Here is a 24035-nt window from a genome sequence, read left to right on the forward strand (position 1 = left end):
AAAGTCTTTGCTGGAATAATGGCTCCACTTCTCTGTTCCAGACAATGATTTCCTTAATCAATGTCCGTCTCTAGAAGCGATAACATTATTAGAATATTAAATCCTTCTACTTTTCTTAGGGTCTGTTTGCATTACACAGCCAGCTCCCAGATCTCCTAGTCCAAACACCTTTCTATACTCGAAAAAGATATTCCAGGATAACTGGGGAGTTTGGCCAATAACTATATTTTTAGTACTCACAGCTGCTGGTATTCTGGGGAATATAGGGCTTCACTTCCCACTGCTTTTCTTTCCAAAAGGGGGGAAAATCATTTTAAAATGTTACTTCAATTAGAGTTGCAAAGGATTGCATCAGGGACCCACGTCCATTTTTGCCACTCTGTGTTTTTTTTTTTTAATTTATATTTATATCCCGCCCTTCTCCGAAGACTCAGGGCGGCTTACAGTGTGTAAGGCAATAATCTCATTCTATTTGTATATTTACAAAGTCAACTTATTGCCCCCCCAACAATCTGGGTCCTCATTTTACCTACCTTATAAAGGATGGAAGGCTGAGTCAACCTCGGGCCGGGCTTGAACCTGCAGTAATTGCAGGCTACTGTGTTCTAATAACAGGCTTCTAACAGCCTGAGCTATTATGGCACTCTGTCACCTTCGTATGGCAGCAGACCAGTGGTGGATTGTTACCGGTTCATCCCGGTTCGGGCAAACTGGTAGGAGCAGCGGCGGGAGGCTCCACCCACCCACCTGAATGTCATCAAATAGGCTCTGCACATGCACAGAAGTGGTGCGCGCGCACGCGAGCGAGCAAACCATTAGCAAAGGTAAGTGAAACTCACCACTGCAGCAGAGAGCAATGACTATTTCACTGGAGAGAGACCGGCAGAATTAATTGGGTTTTGAAGCCTACAAAACGTATACCACTTTATATTGGAATCAAGCATGATAGGCAAATAAAGCCTAAATATCTCTCGTTTCAAGACTTTTGCTGAAGCAGCATCTCTGCTAGTGAGCATATGATACACCCAAGACCAATTAATCCCATTAACACTGTCCAAGATCCTGAAGTTCTCATGTAGCTACTGCTCATTTAGTCATTTTGCTAGTTTGCAGTTCCAACAGGGATGAAAAAGTACTGTATTTTTCGGAGTATAAGATGCTCCGGACTATAAGAAGCACTTATCTTTTTTGGTGAGGAAAACAAGAAAAAGAAATCTGCCTCTGCCTCCCAGCAATTTTGCCTCGTTGCAGCAAACAGCAAATAGCCTGCTTTACTTTCATTTTCGTTTTCAGCATAGCTTGATTAGCGCAAGAAAAAAAAAATCTGCTCCCAGCAATTTACCTCCTTGCAGCAAGCAGCAGAGGCCTGTGCAGCAATAGGCCATAGCAATCCCTGCAGCCTGAAACAGCTGAGAGTCGGGAGGCCAACGGACAATACGGGTCTGGATGGGGAGAAACAGACTCAAGCTCAATCCCTCCAAGACGGAGTGGCTGTGGATGCCGGCACCCCGGTACAGTCAGCTGCACCCGCAGCTGACTGTTGGGGGTGAGTTAGTGGCCCCAAAGGAGGTGGTTCACAACTTGGGCGTCCTCCTGGATGGTCGGCTGTCCTTTGATGAACATCTGGCGGCCGTCTCCAGGAGAGCCTTTTACCAAGTTCGCTTGGTCCGCCAGTTGCGTCCCTTCCTGGACCGGGATGCCTTATGCACAGTCACTCACGCTCTGGTTACGTCTCGGCTGGATTATTGCAATGCTCTCTACATGGGGCTGCCCTTGAGGTGCACCCGGAGGCTGCAGTTAGTCCAGAATGCAGCTGCACGAGTGGTAATGGGAGCCGCTCGTGGCTCCCACGTAACACCACTGCTCCGTAGTCTGCACTGGCTTCCTGTAGTCTTTCGGGTGCGCTTCAAGATCCTGGTTACCACCTTTAAAGCGCTCCATGGCTTAGGACCCGGGTACTTACAAGACCGCCTGCTGTTACCTTATGCCTCCCATCGACCCATATGCTCTCACAGAGAGGGCCTTCTCAGGGTGCTGTCCGCCAAACAATGTCGGCTAGCGGCCCCCAGGAGTAGGGCCTTCTCTGTGGGAGCACCGACGCTCTGGAACGAACTCCCCTTTGGCTTACGTCAAGTGCCTGATCTTCGGACCTTTCGGCGTGAGCTAAAAACATATTTATTCATTCAAGCAGGACTGGCATAAATAGTTGATTTTAAATTGGGGTTTTATTAATATTTTAAACTTTTAAATCTTTTTTAATTATCAGCCGTTTAGTAATAGTTTTATTTTAAATTCTTTTAATTGTATATATTCTGTATTTTATTCTGGCTGTACACCACCCTGAGTCCTTCGGGAGAAGGGCGGTATAAAAATTTAATTTAAAAAAAACAAACTTGTGCTAATTAGGCTGTGCTGAAGCTGAAATGGGCTATTTCTTCTTGCTGCTTGCTGCAAGGAGGTAAATTGCTGGGAGGGAGAGGAGGCCAAAGGGTGGGGACCGGTGGGTGGGCGGGGCTACATTCAGTGTATAAGATGCAGCCAAATTTTCACCCCCTTTTAGGGGGTGGGAGAAAGGTGTGTCTTATAGTCCCAAAAATACGGTAAATTTAAAAATAGAATATTTGTAGCTCCAGGTTGAAATGAGGGATCCTCCGTGCTCTCTGAGATGGTTATTATTATTAAATTTTTTTTGCAGATGTTTCATTACCCAAACTAGCTAACATAATCAGTGCTAGATCAATCCTTGCACTGAAGTCCTTTGCAGGTCTGCAGAGCAAAAGGTAGCTAAAATCAGATCCTAAGCACCGTTGTGTCTATGGAGATTCTCAATCATCCAGGTCATGGGTGTCCCAAAGCTGTTTTTCAAAAGGCAACTGGACTTCCTTGGTCGTTTATTTTCCCCCTTGAAAATATTTCGCTTGTGATCCAGGAAGCTTCCACAGTTATGAAGTGAACTGATGAAGCTTCTTAGATCAGAAGGAAAACGTTTTCAAGAGGGGGGAAAAAAAACCCACTTTGCCTTTTGAAAACCACTTTGGAAGCACGGCTGTGGTTTCACTTAGCGATTGCTTTGCTTAACGGCCAAGTTGCTGTATGCGATTGTGGTCAGTAAAAAAGGGCGGCCTGTAATACGTCACTCCTATAAATATTGGACCTGCAAAGTGGATCTATCTGAGATTTCTTCTTAGAACAGAATAAATATTTTTTTTAAAAAAATGAGATATTGAAACTGCATATGATATGCGCAAAGTCAAGAGGAAGCTGCGTTTCTCTATGCTTACCTACTGCTTTTAACGATGCATACTTATTCAGTTCCTTTCCTGGAGGCTGCTGTTCGTATGGATTTGTAATCTGTCCCATGCTTGGGTAAGAGTGTGGGTGAGCCAGTTGTGGAAGCAGAGGTGAGGTCGGTACGACATTATTCATCTGGGTGGCATCTGTGGAAAAAAAAAAATAGAAGTCACCTTTCTGAAAACAAATAGGATTTGAGCCAGAATTCAAGCAAGCAAAAAAAAAACCTCATGATGAACACTGCAGACCAGCTTAGAATAATAGAGTTGGAAGGGACCTTGGAAGTCATCTAGTCCAACCCCCTGCCCAGGCAGGAAACCCTACACCACTTCAGACAAATGGGTAGCCAACATCTTCTTAAAATTTTCCAGCGTTGGAGCATTCACAACTTCTGGAGGCAAGTTGTTCCACTGATTAATTGTTCTAACTATCAGGAAATTTCTTCTTAGTTCTAAGTTGCTTCTCTCCTTGATGAGTTTCCACCCATTGCTTCTTGTTCTACCCTCAGGTGCTTTGGAGAACAGCCCAACTCCCTCTTCTTTGGGGCAGCCCCTGAGATATTGGAAGACTGCTATCATGTCTCCCCTCGTCCTTCTTTTCGTTAAACTAGCCATGCCCAGTTCCTGCAGCCGTTCTTCATATGTTTTAGCCTCCAGTCCCCTCATCAACTTTGTTGCTCTTCTCTGCAGATGGTTTTGTGGAGAGAAGGAGAAGGAGGTGGATTATGGGGTTGTTGATATTTTCTGAGCTTGGTTGTTTTTTGTTTTGTTGCAGACATTTCATTACCTAACTGAGTAACATCCTCAGTGCTAGAAAGGAGTGGGGTTTCTTCAGGGGTGAAATCCAGCAGGTTTTGACAGGTTTTGGAGAACCGGTAGTGGAAATTTTGAGTAATTCGGAAAACTGGCAAATACCACCTCTGGCTGTCCCCAGAATGGGGTGGGTATGGAGATTTTGCAGTATCCTTCCCCTGGAGTGGGGTGGGAATGAAGATTTTGCAATATCTTTCTCCCAGAAGTGGGGGGGGGGAAATGGAGATTTTGCAGTATCCTTCCCCTGCCACGCCCACCAAGCCATGCCCATCAAGCCACACCACGCCCACCAAGCCACACCACGCCCACCCAGCCACGCCCACAGAACCGGTAGTAAAAAAAAATGGGACTTCACCACTGTGCTTGTTCTCTTCTTTGTATTGCATTTAAACTCTTGTTTGCAGCCCTAGCTTTGAGCAGGTTGCGTATAAAAATACAGCAATGCTATCAACTCAATGCGTCCGCTCCAATATTCATAGCACTGTTTGCCAGAAGGTGCTTCTTTCGTATCTTCCTTGCCGCCATTGCCAACAACGCAATGGTTTTATCACATGGTTGTCTTCGTCAGACAACAACAACAACAAAGATTTTTTCCCCCTTTCTTCTAATCTAGACGGATTCTGTTGGATTAACAAGAGCGTGATGAATTTAGCTCTAGGTTCCTAGTCAAATCTTCAGTGTAGTAATTCATGGGTCAAATCGTCCACCTCTAAGTGATTACTAGCCGGAAGGTGCCTGTGGGTTGCAAGCTGATTGCGAAGAAAACTTGGCTACACCTCCAGCTACTCTGCTGTTCTCCCTTCCTTTAGAACCCTTTGCGTTCAGCTCCCTTCTTAGGAGCCCGCGAGAAAAACAGCAACAAATAAAATGACTGCTCGGGGCGTGCCTGAGTTTGGCTGTGTTTCTCTCTCTCTCAATGGAGCCTGGAGTGCTTATGCCCCCGAAGGAGGAATTGTCAACAAGAGAAGCAAAGAGCTGGGTATGTGTGCAGAGTAAGGCGAGGCAGAGGAAAGAAGCAGGAAACAGAATTTATTACTAAATCAGCAGTTGCAAAGAGAGTAGAAAACGAAAGGAGACGCGAAACGGAAGAAAACAAGTCGGGGAGTTAAGAGAGGGTGGAGAAAGAAAGTTACATCTATTCTTCCCCCCACTCCTTTTGCATCCTCAAAGTCAGCTCTGCAATTTCACCCCGTAATATTTAAAGAGAGGGAGGAAGTGAGGAAACCGACACCCTATTTTTGTGGGGTCTGCATCAGAGGGCTTTTACTACTGCAATGCTCTCTACATGGGGCTCCCCTTGAAGAGCACCCGGAGGCTCCAGTTGGTCCAGAATGCGGCTGCGCGGTGATAGAGGGAGCGACTCGAGGCTCCCATATAACACCTCTCCTGCGCAGGCTGCTGTTGTGTCTTGCCCGCTCTCACCGCAGCCGGGGCCTTCTTATCTGCTTCCGAACGCTGAGGAATGTCCTAGTATGCCTCCCGGCCCCAGCCCTGGCTCCATGCCCAGACAGGCTGCGGAGGAGGGAGCACCTCCCGGCCCCAGCCCTGGCTCCATGCCCAGGCAAACGGAGCAACTAGACCCCTCCCCCTCCCCCACAGCATGTGAGCCTGAGGGAGGTCTATTACCAACAGCTGCCGACTGGAGTGACCCTCGCTTCAGAAGAATTGATAGGCGGCGGCGTCAGAAGGAAGGGAGGGGCAGGCCTGGATAAGTGCTGAGTCATGGAGCCACACCCCATGGCCTATATAAAGGATCTGCTTTCTGGCATTCTCTGAGTCAGGCAAAGTCGAACATATCTTGCTGAAGTCACTTTCTGGTCTCCTGCCTGCCTTGAGGACTTTGCTAGGACTTTGGCAGAGCTGCAGAGGCAAGCCTGATTCGGATTTCCCTGACCCAGCCGTCAGCGGAGGAGTGGGACACGACAGCTGCACTGGCTTCCTGTGGTCTTCTGGGTGCAATTCAAGGTGTTGGTTACCACCTTTAAAGCACTCCATGGCATAGGACCGGGTTATTTACGGGACCGCCTGCTGCCACCTATAGCCTCCCATCGACCTGTGCGCTCCCATAGGGAGGGCCTCCTCAGGGTGCCGTCAGTCAAACAATGTCGAGTGGCGACCGCCAGGGGGAGAGCCTTCTCTGTGGGGGAACCTGCCCTCTGGAATGAGCTTCCTCCAGGATTACGACAACTTCCTGACCTCCGGACCTTTCGTCGCGAGTTGAAGACGCATTTATTCCATCGCGCAGGGCTGGCTTGAAATCATTAGTAATTTTAATAGGGGTTTCTTATAGTTCTATTTTTGTATTTTAAGTTTTAAATTTGGGCCAAATTGAATCAGTTTTTCAATACATTTTTTAAATTTTATATTATATATTTAACTGTGTTTTATCTGGCTGGAAACTGCCCTGAGTCCTTTGGTATAGAAATTAATAAATAAATAAAAGTAAATAAATAAATAAATTACACAGTAGACCATGCTTGCAAGCGGGGGTCATGGTGGGAAATGATGACGGCTTTTTTTGAGCACGTTTGTGACGTTCATTGATCTCTTTGGTTGGCCACTGTGGGATCCAGAAGACTTAAATGGGATCGCTTTAGCTTCTTGAATTCTTTTGATCATTCTGGACAAGATGCACGAGTACTTTCAATATCAAGAGCCGTGAGGGAGCAACGGTTAGCATGCAGTACTGCAGTTCGGCAGTTTGAGTCTCACCGGCTCAAGGTTGGACTCAGCCTTTCATCCTTCTGAGGTCGGTAAAATGAGGACCCAGATTGTTGTGTGGGGGAGCAGGCTGACTCTGTAGACCACTTAGAAAGCACTGTGAAGTGGTATATAAGTCTAAGTGCTATTTCCATTGACTCAGCCTTCCATCCTTCCGAGGTGGGTAAAATGAGGACTCATATTGTTGGGGTTTAGGGACTCATATTGTTGGGGGTTAGGGACGCGGTGGCTCAGGGGCTAGGACGTTGAGCTTGTCGATCGAAAGGTCGGCAGCTCGGTGGTTCGAATCCCTAGTGCTGCCGTGTAACAGGGTGAGCTCCCGTTACTTGTCCCAGCTTCTGCCAACCTAGCAGTTTGAAAGCAAGTAAAAAACGCAAGTAGAAAAATAGGGACCACCTTTGGTGGGAAGGTAACAGCGTTCCGTGCACCTTTGGCATTGAATCATGCCGGCCACATGACCATGGATACGTCTTTGGACAGCGCTGGCTCTTCCGCTTTGAAACCGAGATGAGCACCGCCCCCTAGAGTTGGCAATGACTAGCACGTATGTGTGAGGGGGAACCTTTACCTTTTAATTGTTGGGGGCAAGATGCTGACTTTGTAAACCACTTAGAGAGGGCTGTAAACCCCCATGAAAGCAGTATATAAGTCTAAGTGCTATTGCTATTGCTGTAGTTGATTGGATGTTGCATTAGGTGCCGTGGTGGCACAGTGGTTAGAATGTGGTATTGCAGGCTGACTTTGCCTGCAGTCTGGAGTTTGATCCTGATCTGCTCAAGATTGACTCAACCTTCCATCCTTCTGAAGTCAGTAAAACGAGGAGCCAGATTGTTGGGGCAAGAGGCTGACTCTGTAAACCACTTACCACACTGTGAAGTGGTATATAAGTCTAAGGGCTATTGCTATCATCATCTAAATTTCCAGTTGCAGAAGGCCCAGCCTTTAAGAACAACAAATATTTACTAGTATTGTCAGCCGAAAAGGAGGTCTAACACAGTCTTGCTGTGCCGATTCTCTATTAGGAACGGAATCCTCTAGTTCATTATCAACAGCCTGTCCTCTGGGACTGCGTTAGAATGTGAAAAAGGCACTCGCCCGTACAGCCTCTAATTATTTGTCATGTTCAAATGCTGCTCAGGTCGTGGTACACCAGGAAAAAAAAGAAGAAGCAGCAGCAGCAGCTACACAAAATATCTGAGATCATCTTTTTCTTCCTTTCTACGCGCAGAGGTTTAAAATAAGCTACAGCACATCAGAGAGAGAGGGGGAGAAAGGGAGGGAGAGAGGGGGAGAGAGGGGAAGAGAAGGAGAGGGAGAGAAAGGGAGAGAGAGAAAGAGAGAAGGAGAGGGAGAGAGAGAGAGAGAGGGAGAGAGAGAGGGAGAAAGAGAGAAGGAGAGGGAGAGAGAGAGGGAGAAAGAGAGAGGGAGAAAGAGAAAGAGAAAGAGAGAGAGAGAGAGAGAGGGAGAGAGAGAGGGAGAGGGAGCGAGAGAGGGAGAGGGAGCGAGAGAGGGAGAGGGAGAGAGGGAGAGGGAGAAGGAGAGAGAGAGGGAGAGAGAGAGAAAGAGAGGGAGAGAGAAAGAAAGAGAGGGAGAGGGAAAGAAAAAGCGAGAGAAAGAGAAAGAGAGGGAGAGAGAGAGAGAGAAAGAGAAAGGGCAAGAAAGAGAAGGCGTCTATAGGCAGAATGTGATGTACTAATCAACAACAGATTTACTAAATCCAATTCTGCATTTTCCTTGACTTACAACCAATCATTTAGTGGCCCTGAAAAAAGTGACTGTTGCAACTATTTTTTTCACGCGTACGACTGTTGTAGCATCCTCATGTTTATGGGATCAAAATTCAGGCACTTGGCAACGAGCATCTTGCACCAAACAATCTGGGCTCTCATTTTACTGACTTCAGAAGGATGGAAGGCTGAGTCAAACTTGAGCTGGGCAGGGTCAAACTCCAGACTGTGGGCGATGTCAGCTTGCAATTCTGCACTCTAACCGCTGTGCCTCACCAGGGCTTTTAGTATTAGTGCCATCTAGCGGGACCTGGATTTTCCTACCTTATCCATGGCCAACATTCCTGCTACGTTGCTGAGTTGCCGCTCAGAGTTGCAGCACATTAATAGCCTTCTTTAATACGACTTTATTGCGCTGAACTAATTAGCAAGGATATATATGTGCATACAGCTGTGTTAATGAATAATATAACTCCAATAACTCTAATGATGGAAATAGAAAAGGAACAGGGGAAGAAAAAACAATAAAGAAAGAAACAATTGTTATGAACAGAACAAAAAAGTTGACTAAGAGTTGGCAATCTTCTTGGCGCCTTTGTCAAAAAGAAAACAGACTAATTCAAGTGTTGACAGTCAACACATGTCAACAATTCACTGCTACAAATTAGATGTTGGTTCCTTATCCCATGTGGTCAGATTGTTCCTTAAACAACCCTTCTGCCTGAAAAATTCACAGTTCTTGAGATTTTGATGGATTCCAGGCCCTGAAGCGGAGAGATATGTCCTAACATCCAGGAAGCGGTATCGGTTTTGTCCTTGTTGTACAAAAAGGATCCAAGAGACTCACCTCTGTCCAGAGGTGGGATTCAAATACCTTCCCTACCGGTTTGCAAATGGGTGTGTGTGTGTATGTGTGCACGCGCGTGCTTTGCTTGCATGCGCCACCTTCCACGCATGCTCGGCCTTCTGCGCATGCGCACGGCCTCCAAAACGCGGCGAAATAGAACAGCATTACATCTGGGCAGGTGGACGGGGCCTACTGCAGTCACCGCTACTGGTTCTCCCGAACCGGACGGAACCAGCTGAATCCCACCGTTGCCTATATCCCTCTCTGCAACTCTGTCTCTCTCTGTAATAGTAGCAGATAGATCACTAGTCTCTATTTTTAATTAATTAATTAATTTGGAGCTCTTGCCTCACAATCAGGAGGCTCTGAGTTCGATCCTAGATAGAGGCAGATATTTCTCTCTGGGCACGAATGAGAATATATCTGCTGAACAAAACTCCGTATTGGCAATAGGAAGGGCATCCAGCCATTAAACACTCTGCTAGCTTCATTCCGTTGCCCAGACTCCACCCCGTAAGAAGTTATGGGGTCATTAAATGATGGTGATGATGATTCATTCATTCATTCATTCATTCATTCATTCATTCATTCATTCATTCATTCATTCTATGGTTTCCTTGAGTCTACCTCCGCAAATTCTTGCCAAACGAATTACACACGTTTGGTGAATGGCTGTACCAAGTCTCCAGCTCTGTATCCCCCATCCAAATAATAATTAATCAATAATCATTTCCCCAATCGCTATTGTGTCCTAGATATGGAGAGAAACAAGTCCGAGATGAGAGTGGAAAGTAGAAAGTTGGGTTTCTTCTAACCCAAGCTGCTTTTAAGGGGCTGAGAGATATCGCTCAAAGAAATCGGTTTGTTGGATTAACTGTAATTCTTGAAGACAGGAATCTGAACAAATCCGCTTTCAATCTAGTGCCATCTCAATTAGGATTACATAAAAAGAAGGGTATCTGTCACGGATATAACCATGAGTCCATCTGTCCTGTTTCTGCATTCGGAAATATGCAAATATTAGGGTTTCAAAATATTAAAACCCTCCCAGCACAAAATTAGCCTGATACGTCATTCTTGCTTTGACTGTTACTATACTACAGCCTTTGGGAGCGACGTAATTCAAGCTGAGATCCATTGCGCGTCCCTTGATATTTTGTTTTGCTCATGCACATCATGACTAAGAATTTGAAATTCCATCTTCCCGCATTGGACAGGTATTGATTGCTAAAAGCAAAGGCTGTACAAAAATCACCAAAGATCCATAAAACCATTTTTCTTTGGGGAGAGCACCATGCTATAGACTTTCCTATAATCGGTCTGGATTAGAAGCAGTTAATCCACTGGATCAGTCTCGGAGAATTCTGATGAGGAATATTTATTAAGAGAAGAAAGCAAAGAGCAGAATTCCAGCAACCACCTAAGGTGCTTAGTATTATTCATTACATAGTAATGTAGAATGAATGAGATAATTACAGTAGTCCTTGACTTACAACAGTTCATTTAGGCCATTCAAAGTTACAACGGGACTGAAAAATTTTTTCACAGTTACAACCTTTGCGGCAACCAAGGGGTGTTACTCACTTGTCTTCGTTAGCGGTTCACAAATGTGAGCGCGCGTGTGTGCAGGACCTTCTGCATATGCGCAGAGCGTCAAAAACGGGACGTGATGATATCCAGGTGGGTGCTTCCCGCAGCTGCCGCTACCGGTCTGCCCGAACCAGATAGAACCGGCCGCAGCCCCACGATCACGTGATCAAAATTCAGACACTTGGCAATTTATTTATTTATTTATTATTTATTTAAATTTCTAATACCGCCCTTCTCCCGAAGGACTCAGGGCGGTTTACAGCCAAAATAAAACAATCAATATAAAAGTTAAAACCAATTAACAATTGGTTCATATTTATCTGCGGGACTGCCTGCTGCCACTGACTGCCTCCCACCGACCCATACGCTCCCACAGAGAGGGACTCCTTAGGATGCCGTCCGCCAGGCAGTGCCGACTGGCGACACCCAGGGGAAGGGCTTTCTCTGTGGGGGCTCCCACCCTCTGGAACGAGCTCCCCGCAGGACTACGCCAACTTCCTGACCTTCGAGCCTTCCGCCGCGAGCTTAAGACACATCTATTTATTTGTGCGGGGCTGGCCTAGGGTTTAGTTTTTAAAAATTAGTTTTAAATGGGGTTTTGTACTATTTTAATCGATATTTTTAAATTTGGCCTAATGTAATAAGTTTTTTAAAATGTTGTTTTAACTTGTATTTATTCTTATGTTTTTTATGTTTTTATAAGGCTGTAAACCGCCCTGAGTCCTTCGGGAGATAGGGCGGTATAAAAATTTGAATAATAAATAAATAAATAATGACTGTTGCTTTGTTCCAAGGTCACGGGAACCCCCTTTTGTGACCTCCTGACAAGCCAAGTCAACCGGGGTGGGGGGGGTGGGGGAAGCCAGATTGATTTAACAACTGAATTACTAACTTATTAGCTGGAGTGATTCACTTAACAGCTGTGGCGAGAAAAGTCGTAAGGTGGGGGCAAAACTCCCTTAACAAATGTCCCACTTAACAATAGGAATTTTGGGCTCAGTTGTGGTCATAAGTCAAGGACTACCTGTATTATTAATTAAAAAAAAGAGTAACTAATGCATGGAAGCAAACTCGTTTATGATGAAAAGAGGCTGGAAGTTTGTTTGGTTTTTTGTTTTTAGCGACATAAGTTTTTGTAACTGCTAGTTTGAGCTATTTAGCTATTGCATTGTATCAGTGTGAGAAGTAACACTCACACAAAACACATTCCCATTGAAGGATTTGGGTGATGCTTCTCTGAGAGAGAGAGAAAGAGAGAGGGGGAGAGAGGAGAGAGGGAGAGAGGGAGAGAGAGAGAGAGAGAGAGAGATATTTCTATTATTTCTGACCTAGTTAATTCCCCTTTTTAAAAAAACTAACGATGTAGACTGAGCTAGAGGGAGAGGTGAAATGTGTCGTAAGTCACAAGTCCCTGCATGCACACAAGAGAGCTAAGTCCAGCCCACCACGAATGCCTTCTTAATTCCCGCTTATTTCCCTGACCTTAGTAGGTCAGATTTTTGTAGAGAGCTTAAGCTTGCAATTAATCTTTATACTCATTTGAACTGCCTGGTATCTCCTGATTTCCCCGGCATTTGACAAACGTATAATATTTGAAGAACAGACCAAAATCTCAGTTCCTAATTTAAAGATGCATCTTTAAATACATTGCTTTCCATTCTACCAGAGTTTTCTCTTAAAATACATCTTCTTCACTGTATTTTAATACAGCTGAAACATGCCAGGACGACGGTTCCCAACCTTAACGGCCAAGTGGCCTGGCAGTGGGGGCGGGGGGAGGGAAAGGGGAACCGGCCCGCTGCTCATGCAAGTCAAGATGTGTTCGTGCGCATACTTTTCTACATGCTTTTGCGCAGGCTGGCTTGCTGCTGGTGTGCAGGTTGAGCTGTGCATGCATGTGCACTGGCCCGCCACTCCCATAAGTCAAGCTGTGCACATGCATGTGCTGGCCAGCCATTTGCATGGCCCAGTTCCAAATAGGCCACGGGCCCACAGGCCATTAGTGGGCTATAGCCTGGGGGTTGGGGTATACCCTGTGTGATCCAATCAGCATATTAGGCTAAGCCAGGGGTTGGGAACCTTAAACACTCAAAGAGCCACAAAGGTCCTAACCAGAAACCCCCCCCCCCGTTCAATTCCGGAGCCAACCGGAAGTCTGTTTTCCCCACCATAGAGTCTCTTCCTAGTGCGGCATTGTTTTTTCTCTACCGGTCCTAACTGAAAGCCCTATCAATTGTGGAGCCAACCAGAAATCCCGCCCCTTGCCATAGAGTCTCCTCCTGGCGCACCGTGCTTTTCCCTCCCTAACCAGAAGCTCCTCAAAATTTGTGGCACCAACTGGCAACAGAGCCACATAGTGCAGTGGTTCTCGACCTTTATAGTGCTGCGACCCCTTTAATACAATTCCCCACGATGTGGTGACCCCCAACCGTAAAATTATTTTCATTTTGAATTTATCGCACCTGAAGCCGTGTTGGCTAGCGAGCTGAACTGCTTGCGATTGCCTTGAGGACGGAGGCATTAAAACAGAGACTCCTCCCCTATTAAGTTTATCGCGCCTGAAGCCAGATTAGGCTAGCGATTGGGAGTGATTGCAGCTGGCTTGAGAGGGAGACATCAGAGCAAAGATTTCTCTCTTTTTTAATTCATCGCGCCTGAAGCCGAATTCGGCTAGCGATTTGAAGAGCTTGCAGCTGGCTTGTGGAGTAAACCATTGGGGCGCGATTCTTCGACTCGCAAGTATACTTCCCATATTTCCGATGGTCTTAGGCGACCCCTGGCAAATCGTCATTCGACCCCCAATGGGGTCCCGACCCACAGGTTGAGAACCGCTGACATAGTGGAAAACACAAATATCACATAGCAACTTCTGCCTTTTTTTAAAAAAATTATTCGCTGCCTTTCTCAACTCCCTCACAGGGGTCATTTAGTGGGAAGAAAATGCTCAGCTGGCAAGGTGAAAGAGCTGCTTCTAGTTTTTAAAAAGTCATTTCTGAAGCATTAAACTTCATTAGTCCTTATGTTTTTTGTTTCTGCGTTACTGCCGAGAGCTCTCGACTACATGCCTCTGATAATGATATTCAAGAATATTTGCTGGTAGAATAACAAATGATCCAACAAGAGATTAGGAGATGCATTATTAAGCTTCAGAGAAGTAATTATATCACAAGCAGGAATAGGGGGGGGAAGGGGAGTGGATTTACCAAACACTTTTAAACTATTCTGAAGATTAAGTTGTTATTATTTGAAGTCAGAGACCAAGAATTTGTCTCTCTTTATTTCTTTATTTATGAGGCTTTACGGAATGAATTGAGTCTTGAGTAGCATTACAACTTTGCAGCTCTGCGATCTGAATTAAACCAAGTGCCTAAAGGGCAAAAATTAAAAATAGAAAACATCCAATATGTGCTGGGAGAAACTTCTGTTTGAGGTCATGGTGAGGTAGACTACCCTGAAAGAGTGAAGATGGCACTAGAGTAGAGATTGGCAGCTGGAGAGTACATCCTGGTTTGCAAAATCTCTCTGGAGAAAGGAGAGATCATGAGATTGCCCACATATAGTCCGGATGGCTGCTCCTTGCTAGTAGACTGCAGGAACTGAGGTTTTTTTTGTGTGTGATCGGCTGGTGAACTGAGAAGCTGGGAATTGAGGGATTCCAACAAAGCTCACAATCACTTGCTCTTGTCCTCTGGAACATCTTGCCCTTGATGTGAGGTTGGCCTCCAAAAGGACCTAAAGACCTGGTTCTACCGATTGGCCTGGGGCCCCAGTAGGAGAAGTAAAGAAAGCAAACAGCACAAACTTAGTCCCCCCAAACCTCTTTAATTCGAACAGCTGTGAATTATTGTCATTCCTAGTCTGAAAGGCTTCTCAAATGATCTATCAGGGGAGTGTTTACAAACACTCACCTTGTCTCCCGTGGTGGGTTTCAAATTTTTTTACTAACCGTTCTGTGGGTGTGGCTTGGTGGGCATGACATGGCTTGGTGGGTGTGGCTTGGTGGGCGTGGCAGGGGAAGGATACTGTAAAAACTCCATTCCTATCCCACTCCAGTGGTAGGATACTGTAAAGTCTCCATTCCCTCCCCAATCCAGGGGAAGGTTACTGCAAAATCCACATTTCCTCCCCATCAGGTGGGACCTGGGAGGCAGAGAATAGAGGCGGGCGGGGCCAGTCAGAATTTTTACTACCGGTTCTCCGAAATACTCAAAATTTCTGCTACTGGTTCTCCAGAACTGGTCAGAACCTGTTGAAACCCACCTCTGCTTATCTCCCTTGGAATGCTGCCAGAGAACTAATTGCAAGGCCAGATTTAGCACAGAGTCGAACAGGGCTTTTCCAGAGCTTTTACGACCAAGATGAACTAATTGCTTCCTGCAAAAGCTCATGTCCTGTTCGCTTCTCTTTTGTTTCTTATAGGAGGAGCCAATCATCTCCAAGCCTTACTCCCAAGTTGACCCCATTTCCTTAATTGTTCCTATATTCTGGCAGTTCTGCGCATGCGCACACTGGGAACAGGCTCATGCTGTTCTTCTGCCTCACTGATGTCAGATTCTGGAGACTCCGGAGGCAGCAAAGAACTACCAGATGGCCCTGACCCCCTCTCTGCCTCCGACTAAGAGCCCTCATCCGAGCCTTCCCCAGTCTTCAAGGCTGGCCCATGTTCCTCCCCAACCTCCTCACTGTCCGACTCTGCCGCCAGCTCTACTGACCGCTGGTGGGCCACAACAATGGAGGTGGTTGATCGAATAACAACATATCCCACCTCCCCCCCCTTTTAATAATTTAGGTTTTAATTGTACATGTATAGACATATTTTTATGACTGTAAACTGCCCAGAGTTACTCTATGGTAAGGTTAGGATTAGGATTAGGGTTAGGGTTAGGCGGCTAATAAATTTTATAAATAAACCATAATATAACATATGGACATAAAGCTCAACTGAACCTCATTTCTTAATCACTTCGGAAATTAATTTTTTAGTGCTATTTAAATATTAAGAACTTTGGAATGGCATGTTTTATAGCATTCACCGAATAAGTTTCCTTCAATCCTTACTGAAAGAAGTATTAAGTACACATTTAAGGGTTTAGGGGGGAAAAGGGTGGAATAAATGGCAAAAATGTGATTAGAATGTTGCTTTTAGGATGTTATAAATGGACTAAGGGCCTAGATGGGTTTGAAGATTAAATATAGGAATCTTTCTTGTGGGAAACTGCTGCTTTTCTGAATTTTTTTGGGGGAAAAAACCCATGATAGGATGGGATTAAAGTTGGACGTTAGAAGGAGCTAAATGTTACAATAAATGGGGAAGAACCCTTAAAGGTGACTTGCCAACATAGAATGGAGCAAAATAATTTGACATCGGACATACTGAAGGAGATTTGTGAACTCAGAAATTAATTTTAGAAATGTCTGCCATTGTAGATGTAAATGTGTAAATGATGCTATGGAGGAGGAACAAGTTGTACCAGATAAGACTGAAATTGATGTGAATGTGGTTTTAAAAATGATAGGGTACGAAAGGGGACTGGACTAGGAGATCGCCAAGGTCCCCTCCATTAGTCTGCTGTTATTCTGTTATTCTAATTTATTCTAATTTATTCTAATCACGTGAAGTGTTAGTGCCACTTTATAATGCCTTGGTAAGGCCACACTTGGAATATTGCATCCAGTTTTGGTCGCCACGATGTAAAAAAGATGTTGAGACTCTAGAAAGAGTGCAGAGAAGAGCAACAAAGATGATTAGGGGACTGGAGGCTAAAGCATATGAAGAACGGTTGCAGGAACTGGGTATGTCTAGTTTAATGAAAAGAAGGACTAGGGGAGACATGATAGCTGTGTTCCAATATCTCAGGGGCTGCCACAAAGAAGAGGGAGTCGGGCTGTTCTCCAAAGCACCTGAGGGTAGAACAAGAAGCAATGGGTGGAAACTGATCAAAGAAAGAAGCAACTTAGAACTAAGGAGAAATTTCCTGACAGTTAGAACAATTAATAAGTGGAACGACTTGCCTGCAGAAGTTGTGAATGCTCCAACACTGGAAATTTTTAAGAAAATGTTGGATAACCATCTGACTGAGATGGTGTAGGGTTTCCTGCCTGGGCAGGGGGTTAGACTAGAAGGCCTCCAAGGTCCCTTCCAACTCTGTTTTTACATTATATTATATTATAATTTGGATGGAGGTTATGCCCATTGCGTCCAAAATGTGCTATTAAACACAAGTTTTACTGTCAATCTATCGGATTAGAGTTGGAAGGGACCTTGGAGGTCTTCTAGCCCAACCCACTGCTCAAGCAGGAGACCATTCCAGACAAATGACTGCTCAATCTCTTCTTAAAGACCTCCAGTGATGAAGCACCTACAACTTCTAAAGGCAAGATGTTTCACTAGTTAATTGTCCTCACTTTTAGGAAGTTTCTCCTGAATTCCAAGTTGCTTCTCTCCTTTTTTTTTATTTGAAAAGTTTTACAAAAAGAAATAAGTTTTCCCCCCCTCCCCCCTCCCTCCCCCCTCCCTCAAAAAACCCCCTCCCTGCCAGACTTCCCGGAGCAAACACAAGGTATAGTTCAAAAAACTAACATTCATACGTTAAATTTTTAAAGTCTAACACAATTATAATCCTTCTCTTTCACATATCCTGACTTCCTCCTTTAAAGTCAAAAATTACGTCCTTCATTCAAAGGCAGTCTGAGATCTCTTAGTCTGATACCTATTTTGAATATAGTCAATCCATTTCTTCCATTCGTTTAAATATTTTTCTTGAGTATTAAAAAGGCTGAGATTTTGGCCATCTCCACCAAATTAGAAACTTTCAATATCCATTCTTCTATTGTGGGTAGTTCTTTTTTCTTCCAGTACTGTCCAATCAGTAATCTTGCTGCTGTTATCAAGTTCAAGGTTGCTTCTCTCCTTGATTAGTGTTGTGGTCCGCCAGCAGCCTGCGGAGTTGGAAATGGAGTCAGACAGTGATGAGGCTGAGGAAGAACATGGGCCAGTCCTGGAGGCTGGGGAAGGACTGGATGAGGGCTCTGCGTCGGAGGCAGAGGTGGGGCCAAGGCCATCGGGGAGTGATGTGCGGACTCCAGAGCCTCCAGAGGCTGACAGTAATGAGGCAGAGGAACAGGAAAAGCCTGTTCTTAATACATGCATGAGAAGAGCTGCCAGAAGACAAGAGCAGCTAAAGCAAAGAGGATGACTCAGGAGCAGGGCCAAGAGGTGATTGGCCCTCCCATAAGGCTTAAAAGACCACCAACGGCATTTGGGCTCTTTGTCAGAAAACAACGTTGATAGACTTGTTCTTTGTCTTGCTGCATTTATTTCTTGTCGGCGTCTTCTGCTTTTGAACTTTTGCCAAGAAAAGCCTTTGGCAGTTTGCCTAATTAGACCAAGGTTGGTGATAAGACTGAAGAGTTGTGTTATGAAGAATTTGCTTTGATTTCATCTGGACGATTCTGAGAATGAGTTTAATTCTCAGCTGTTCTAATAAAGTCTGTTTGTTTTTGAACTGGTTGCATCTAATACTACCTACTTGGGCCTGGGTCACAACAATTAGTTCCCATCCATCACTTCTTGTCTTGTCTTCAGATACTTTGGAGAATAAATTGACCCCCGCCTCTCTTCTCAGTGGCAGCCCCTCAAATACTGGAATACGGCTATCATGTCTACTCCTTCTTTTCTCTAGACTAACCGTATCACTGTGTTGCGATTGACGCTAAAATCACAAAATCCTGGGACAACCAGACCAACATAGCTTGAAGTAATATATGGACATGTCTCCTATTCATGTCTATAAATTTTTTTTTGGTTATTAAACAGTGGCCTCATTTGGAGCGCCACAGCCTCAAGACCGAAACGGGCAATTTACTTTTCACTGTTCATCTCCTTTTCTCTCTCCCACCAGGCCTTTAACAGTCTTGTTCTTTGCAATCCAAACAGCAAACATTCCAAATTATTTATGAAAATGACCCCTTAGTCAGGAAAACATAAAAGCTTGATGATCGTAAAGCAAAACTTCCCTAATTAACACCACTGGGATTTTTTTTTTTCTTCCACCTCCCCGTACTTTCCACCAAAAGTAATGGTTTCTTCATGCTAAACTGTTTTTTAATGTTATGGTAAAATATGTTAACTACTGCAACAGCCTGACTCGCTAGATGAAAAGATGCCAAAAAAAACGTAATCTGTCACCTGCCGCTCTTATGCCACCTAGAAATGACGGTGTTTTCTGCATTTACATAATGCGAGGACATTTAGCTCGGTTACTAATTGCACTGACATCGGAAAGCTATTCATCTTCACCTAAGTTATTAGCACCGAGAAAGCTGTGGGGGAAGAAAGTGCACCTATAAGAAGTGAGGAACGTAGGAATTATATGGGGAAGAGAATTTTTGGGAGAACATCCAGGCAGGTCCCTTCCACGCCAAAAAAAAAATGCTGTATCGCCCTTCGTGTAAAGCTTTGATCAAATCCTAAATTTCCTTGATTGAAGCCGATGACTCAGATGGCCAGGGTGAATCAAAAGAGAATGCTTTGCAGACAATCAAATCAACTTGATTCAAGCATTTGTCACAAGGGGGAGAAAGCCAAATGGCCGTGGTTTTTTTCCTAAAAGTACGCAAATTTCAGCTAGTGGGAGAGGGGGGAAGTCTCCCCAGAATCTACATCCCCACCAGAAACCAATATTCCCCCCCTGACTCAGGGGTGAAATCCAGCAGGTTCTGACAGGTTCTGGAGAACCGGTAGCGGAAACTTTGAGCAGTTCGGAGAACTGGCAAATACCACCTCTGGTTGGCCCCAGAGTGGGGTGGGAATGGAGATTTTGCAATATCCTCCAGAAGTGGGAAGGGAATGGGAATTTTGCAATATCCTTCCCCTGGAGTGAGGAGGGAATGGGGATTTTGCAGTATCCTTCCCCTGGAGTGGGAAGGGAATGGGAATTTTGCAATATCCTTCCCCTGGATTGGGGAGGGAATGGGAATTTTGCAGTATCCTTCCTCTTGGACTGGGTAGGGAATGGGAATTTTGCAATATCCCCCAGGAGTCGGAAGGGAATGGGAATTTTGCAATATCCTTCCCCCTGGACTGGGTAGGGAATGGGAATTTTGCAATATCCTTCCCCCTAGAGTGAGGTGGGAATGGAGACTTTGCAGTATCCTTCCCCTGCCACACCCTCCAAGCCACGCCCACGGAACCGGTAGTAAAAACATTTGGATTTCACCACTGCCTGCAAGGGCCCTTCCAACTCTTGTTAATCTGTTAAATCTGTTAAAGTTACTACTGTTTTTGTACCTCTGCCTTCACACTTGGCTTCCTAATGACGACTCTATATTTCTTATTCAGTCCAACCTTCGGAAGACAAGGGTCCCTCCAAGCAAAATTAGATGAGAATTTGGGATGTTCCTTTTCCCTTTGAAGGAACCGAAGCTGTGCAGTGACGGGGCGTTTGGAGGAACGATGTTCAATTTTCAAAGAGGAACGCCAAAAAGTGGGGTGGGGGGGGTGGGGAGGAAAGATCCTAGAGGCACAGAAATCCTCGCTGCACCTTACCATGGTGGGTACATTTGTCTTTCCGAAGGGGGCATCTCCCGATGCATGTTTGAAGAGATGAAAATGTAGACTGACAACTTGGCACGCAAAAAATGTGTCCACAGGGCTGTTTTGCGGGCGTGCTTTTCTTTCTACCTCGGTGCTTGATGAGAAATAATTCAGTCCCAGAAGACACCTCCCCAAATCCCTCATAACTCTAGACTCTCGAGGGTGGGGTGAGGGTGGAAAGATAAAAAAGACATACCCCCCCAAAAAAACAAAAAAACAAAAATAGAACGCTTGCCACTCTAATTTGCAATCTAGATAAAAAAGAGGGAGTTCTGATAGGGAAAAAAGCTCATTTTCAGCTATTTGAGCTAAACGCGGCGGTCAAATGAAGGAGAGGAAGCAGCAACGGTAGAAAGAGAAGGAGGAAGCCAAGCGTGGCACAGCTTCTCAGCTATGGACATTAGTTTTGTGAGTTGGGGCTACTTAAAGGCCTTAGGGAGACCATCTATGTTCTCCTGCAAATTGATCTAGCTCAGGTTAACAGATATTAACCTTAGCAAGCTTACGATCGGTTGACTTCAACTCCCAGAATTCCATGGGAGCTAGTGGGAGATGGTACCCAAGTTAAACAGGTTATATCGAGAGCATCAGTGGAGAGAATGCTTCTGTAGGATAGGATAGGATAGGATAGGGTAGGGTAGGGTAGGGTAGGGTAGGGTAGGGTAGGGTAGGGTAGGGTAGGGTAGAGTAGAGTAGAGTAGAGTAGAGTAGAATAGAATAGAATAGAATAAAAGTAGGGTAGGGTAGGGTAGGATAAAGTAAAGTAGAGTAGAGTAGAGTAGAGTAGAGTAGAGTAGAGTAGAGTAGAATAGAATAGAATAGAATAGAATAGAATAGAATAGAATAGAATAAGAGTAGGGTAGGGTAGGGTAAAGTAGGGTAGGGTAAGGTAGAGTAGAGTAGAGTGGAGTGGAGTGAAGTGGGCCTCTGGTGGCTCAACAGTCTGTTATTAACACAGCTGCTTGCAATTACTGCAAGTTTGAGTCCCACCAGGCCCAAGGTTGACTCAGCCTTCCATCCTTTATAAGGATGGACCCAGATTGTTGGGGGCAATAAAATTTGACTTTGTATATAATATACAAGTGGATGAAGACTATTGCTTAACACAATGTAAGCCGCCCTGAATCTTCGGAGAAGGGCGGGATATAAATTCAAATTAAAAAAAAAGTAGAGTAGAGTAAAGTAAAGTAGAGTGGAGTGGAGTGGAGTGGAGTGATAAATCACAAATCATAAGATACAATCATAAATCATAAGATACAACCAACAAGGGATAGTCATAAGATACCAATAGGAGTATCTTATGGAGATCTATGGTGTATCTAGTTTCCATGGCTAGAATTGTTGGCATTGTTGTTATGGGAGGGCTGAATTATCTGAAGCTGAAGGGATCTTGCAATTCTAGCACAACCAATAGTTATAAATTGTTCTCCAAAGATTTCTGGTGACTGATAGTTCCTCTTTTGGAGGAAAATCCTGGTGGATTTAGTGAAGCTTCTTTGTTAGCACATTTAGTTAGTTCATTTCTGTGCATAAAATCAGATTATGAGGCGTATATTTCTGAGAGTTCCAGAGAGAACCATAATGTCCCACAATATCCACAGGCATTGAGTAAAATCCATGACAAAGGCTCCTACATCATGTCATCACTGTGCAAATGAAATAACTCATGCCATTTGTGTGATGACATTATGATACTCGTCACATGGCTTCTTAGCCAACTCAAACAGCCTAAGGAGCTGCTGATCCAGTTCTACAGAGGAATGATTGAGTCTGTCATTTGCACCTCTATAACTGTCTGGTTTGGTTCTGCAACCCAACAAGACAGACACAGACTTCAGAGGATCATTAGAACTGCAGAAAAAACAATATTGCTACCAACCTGTCTTCCATTGAGGACCTGTATGCTGCACGAGTCAAAAAGAGGGCTGTGAAAATATTTACAGACCCCTCGCATCCTGGATATGTTGTTGTTAGTTGCGAAGTCGTGTCCAACCCATCGCGACCCCTTGGACAACCTTCCTCCAGGCCTTCCTGTCTTCTACCATCCTCTGGAGTCCATTTAAAGTCATGCCTACTGCTTCAGTGACTCCATCGAGCCACCTCGTTCTCTCATAAACTGGACATAAACTGTTTCAACTCCTACCCTCAAAATGACGCTATAGAGTGCTGCACACAAGAACAACCAGACACAAGAACAGTTTTTTTCCCGAACGCCATCACTCTGCTAAACAAATAATTCCCTCAACACTGTCAAACTATTCACTAAGTCTGCAATACTATTACTATTAGTTTTCTCATTAATATTACTCATCTCCTCTCACTTATGACTGCATGACTGTAACTTGTTGCTGTATTCTTATGATTTATATTGATTCGATTGCTTATTTGTACCCTATGACTATCATTAAGTGTTGTACCTTATGATTCTTGAGGAATGTATCTTGTCTTTTTATGTACATTGAGAGCACATGCACCAAAGACAAATTCCTTGTGTGTCCAATCACACTTGGCCAATAAAAAATTCTATTCTATTCTATTCTATTCTATTCTATTCTATTCTATTCTATTCTATTCTATTCTATTCTATTCTATACTATTCTATTCTATTCTATTCTATTCTTTCCTAATTTCATTCTCTTCTCTTCTCTTCTCTTCTGTTCTCTTCTCTTCTCTTCTCTTCTCTTCTCTTCTATTCTATTCTATTCTATTCTATTCTATAGTGGAGGGAACCCTTAATTATGACCAAAAACTCTTCTTTAAAAAGAGCAAACCAAGAGCGCTTTCTATTAGGTTATAGTTTCCCCTCTACAGAAATATACATGCAGATATATATATTCCTTAATTGTATACTAATTATGCAATTAAGAATTTGAGTAACAAAGAATAAATTAGGAAAACGATTCTCTTAATAGGATAAGCATCTCTCTTGGAGGTAGAGGCTGCCGATGTTGAGACCTGCACAGGGTTGCGTGATGGTGGTTGTGAATTTGGTGGATCCATCAAGGGACAGGTTGTTGGTTGCTAAGGAAGACTTTCGATGATCAGGTGCTCAGAACTTGTCAAAGAGGCACATCAGAAGCCATTAATTCTAGGGCACAAATTACACTCTCCGGTCTGAGCAGTTGTGTGACGAAGCACTCATGCAATGTGCCACAATTATCCTCTAAATTTAGTTATCTAATTATAGGAATAGCATCAAGAGGAAGAAGCTTAACTATGACTTATTGGAACACAGCTCTTCTTTTATTGCATCCGGAAAGGAGAAGATGTCTTGACACGTTTCTCAAGCTGCCCAGATGTAGTGGAGGGCTTGTGTGTGTGTGTGTGTGTGTGTGTGTGTGTGTGTGTGTGGGAATTAAATCTTTTTTTACTACCGGTTCTGTGGGCGTGGCTTGGTGGGCGTGGTGTGGCTTGGTGGGCATGACAGGGGAAGGATTCTGCAAAATTCAGTG

At 44.4% G+C, this 24035-nt stretch overlaps 1 protein-coding gene across 1 annotated transcript in view; it reads right to left on the reverse strand.

Annotated features, from left to right (window-relative positions):
* SHISA9 (shisa family member 9) overlaps window positions 1-24035 on the reverse strand; it is a 252085-nt gene that overhangs the window by 42073 nt on the left and 185977 nt on the right. Inside the window, exon 3 of the mRNA XM_058157865.1 lies at window positions 3286-3437. Coding sequence (XP_058013848.1) covers window positions 3286-3437 — 152 coding nt within the window. The remainder of the gene's footprint in view (window positions 1-3285; window positions 3438-24035) is intronic.

Source organism: Ahaetulla prasina, chromosome 14 (genome assembly GCF_028640845.1).
Source record: "Ahaetulla prasina isolate Xishuangbanna chromosome 14, ASM2864084v1, whole genome shotgun sequence".
NCBI lineage: Eukaryota > Metazoa > Chordata > Lepidosauria > Squamata > Colubridae > Ahaetulla > Ahaetulla prasina.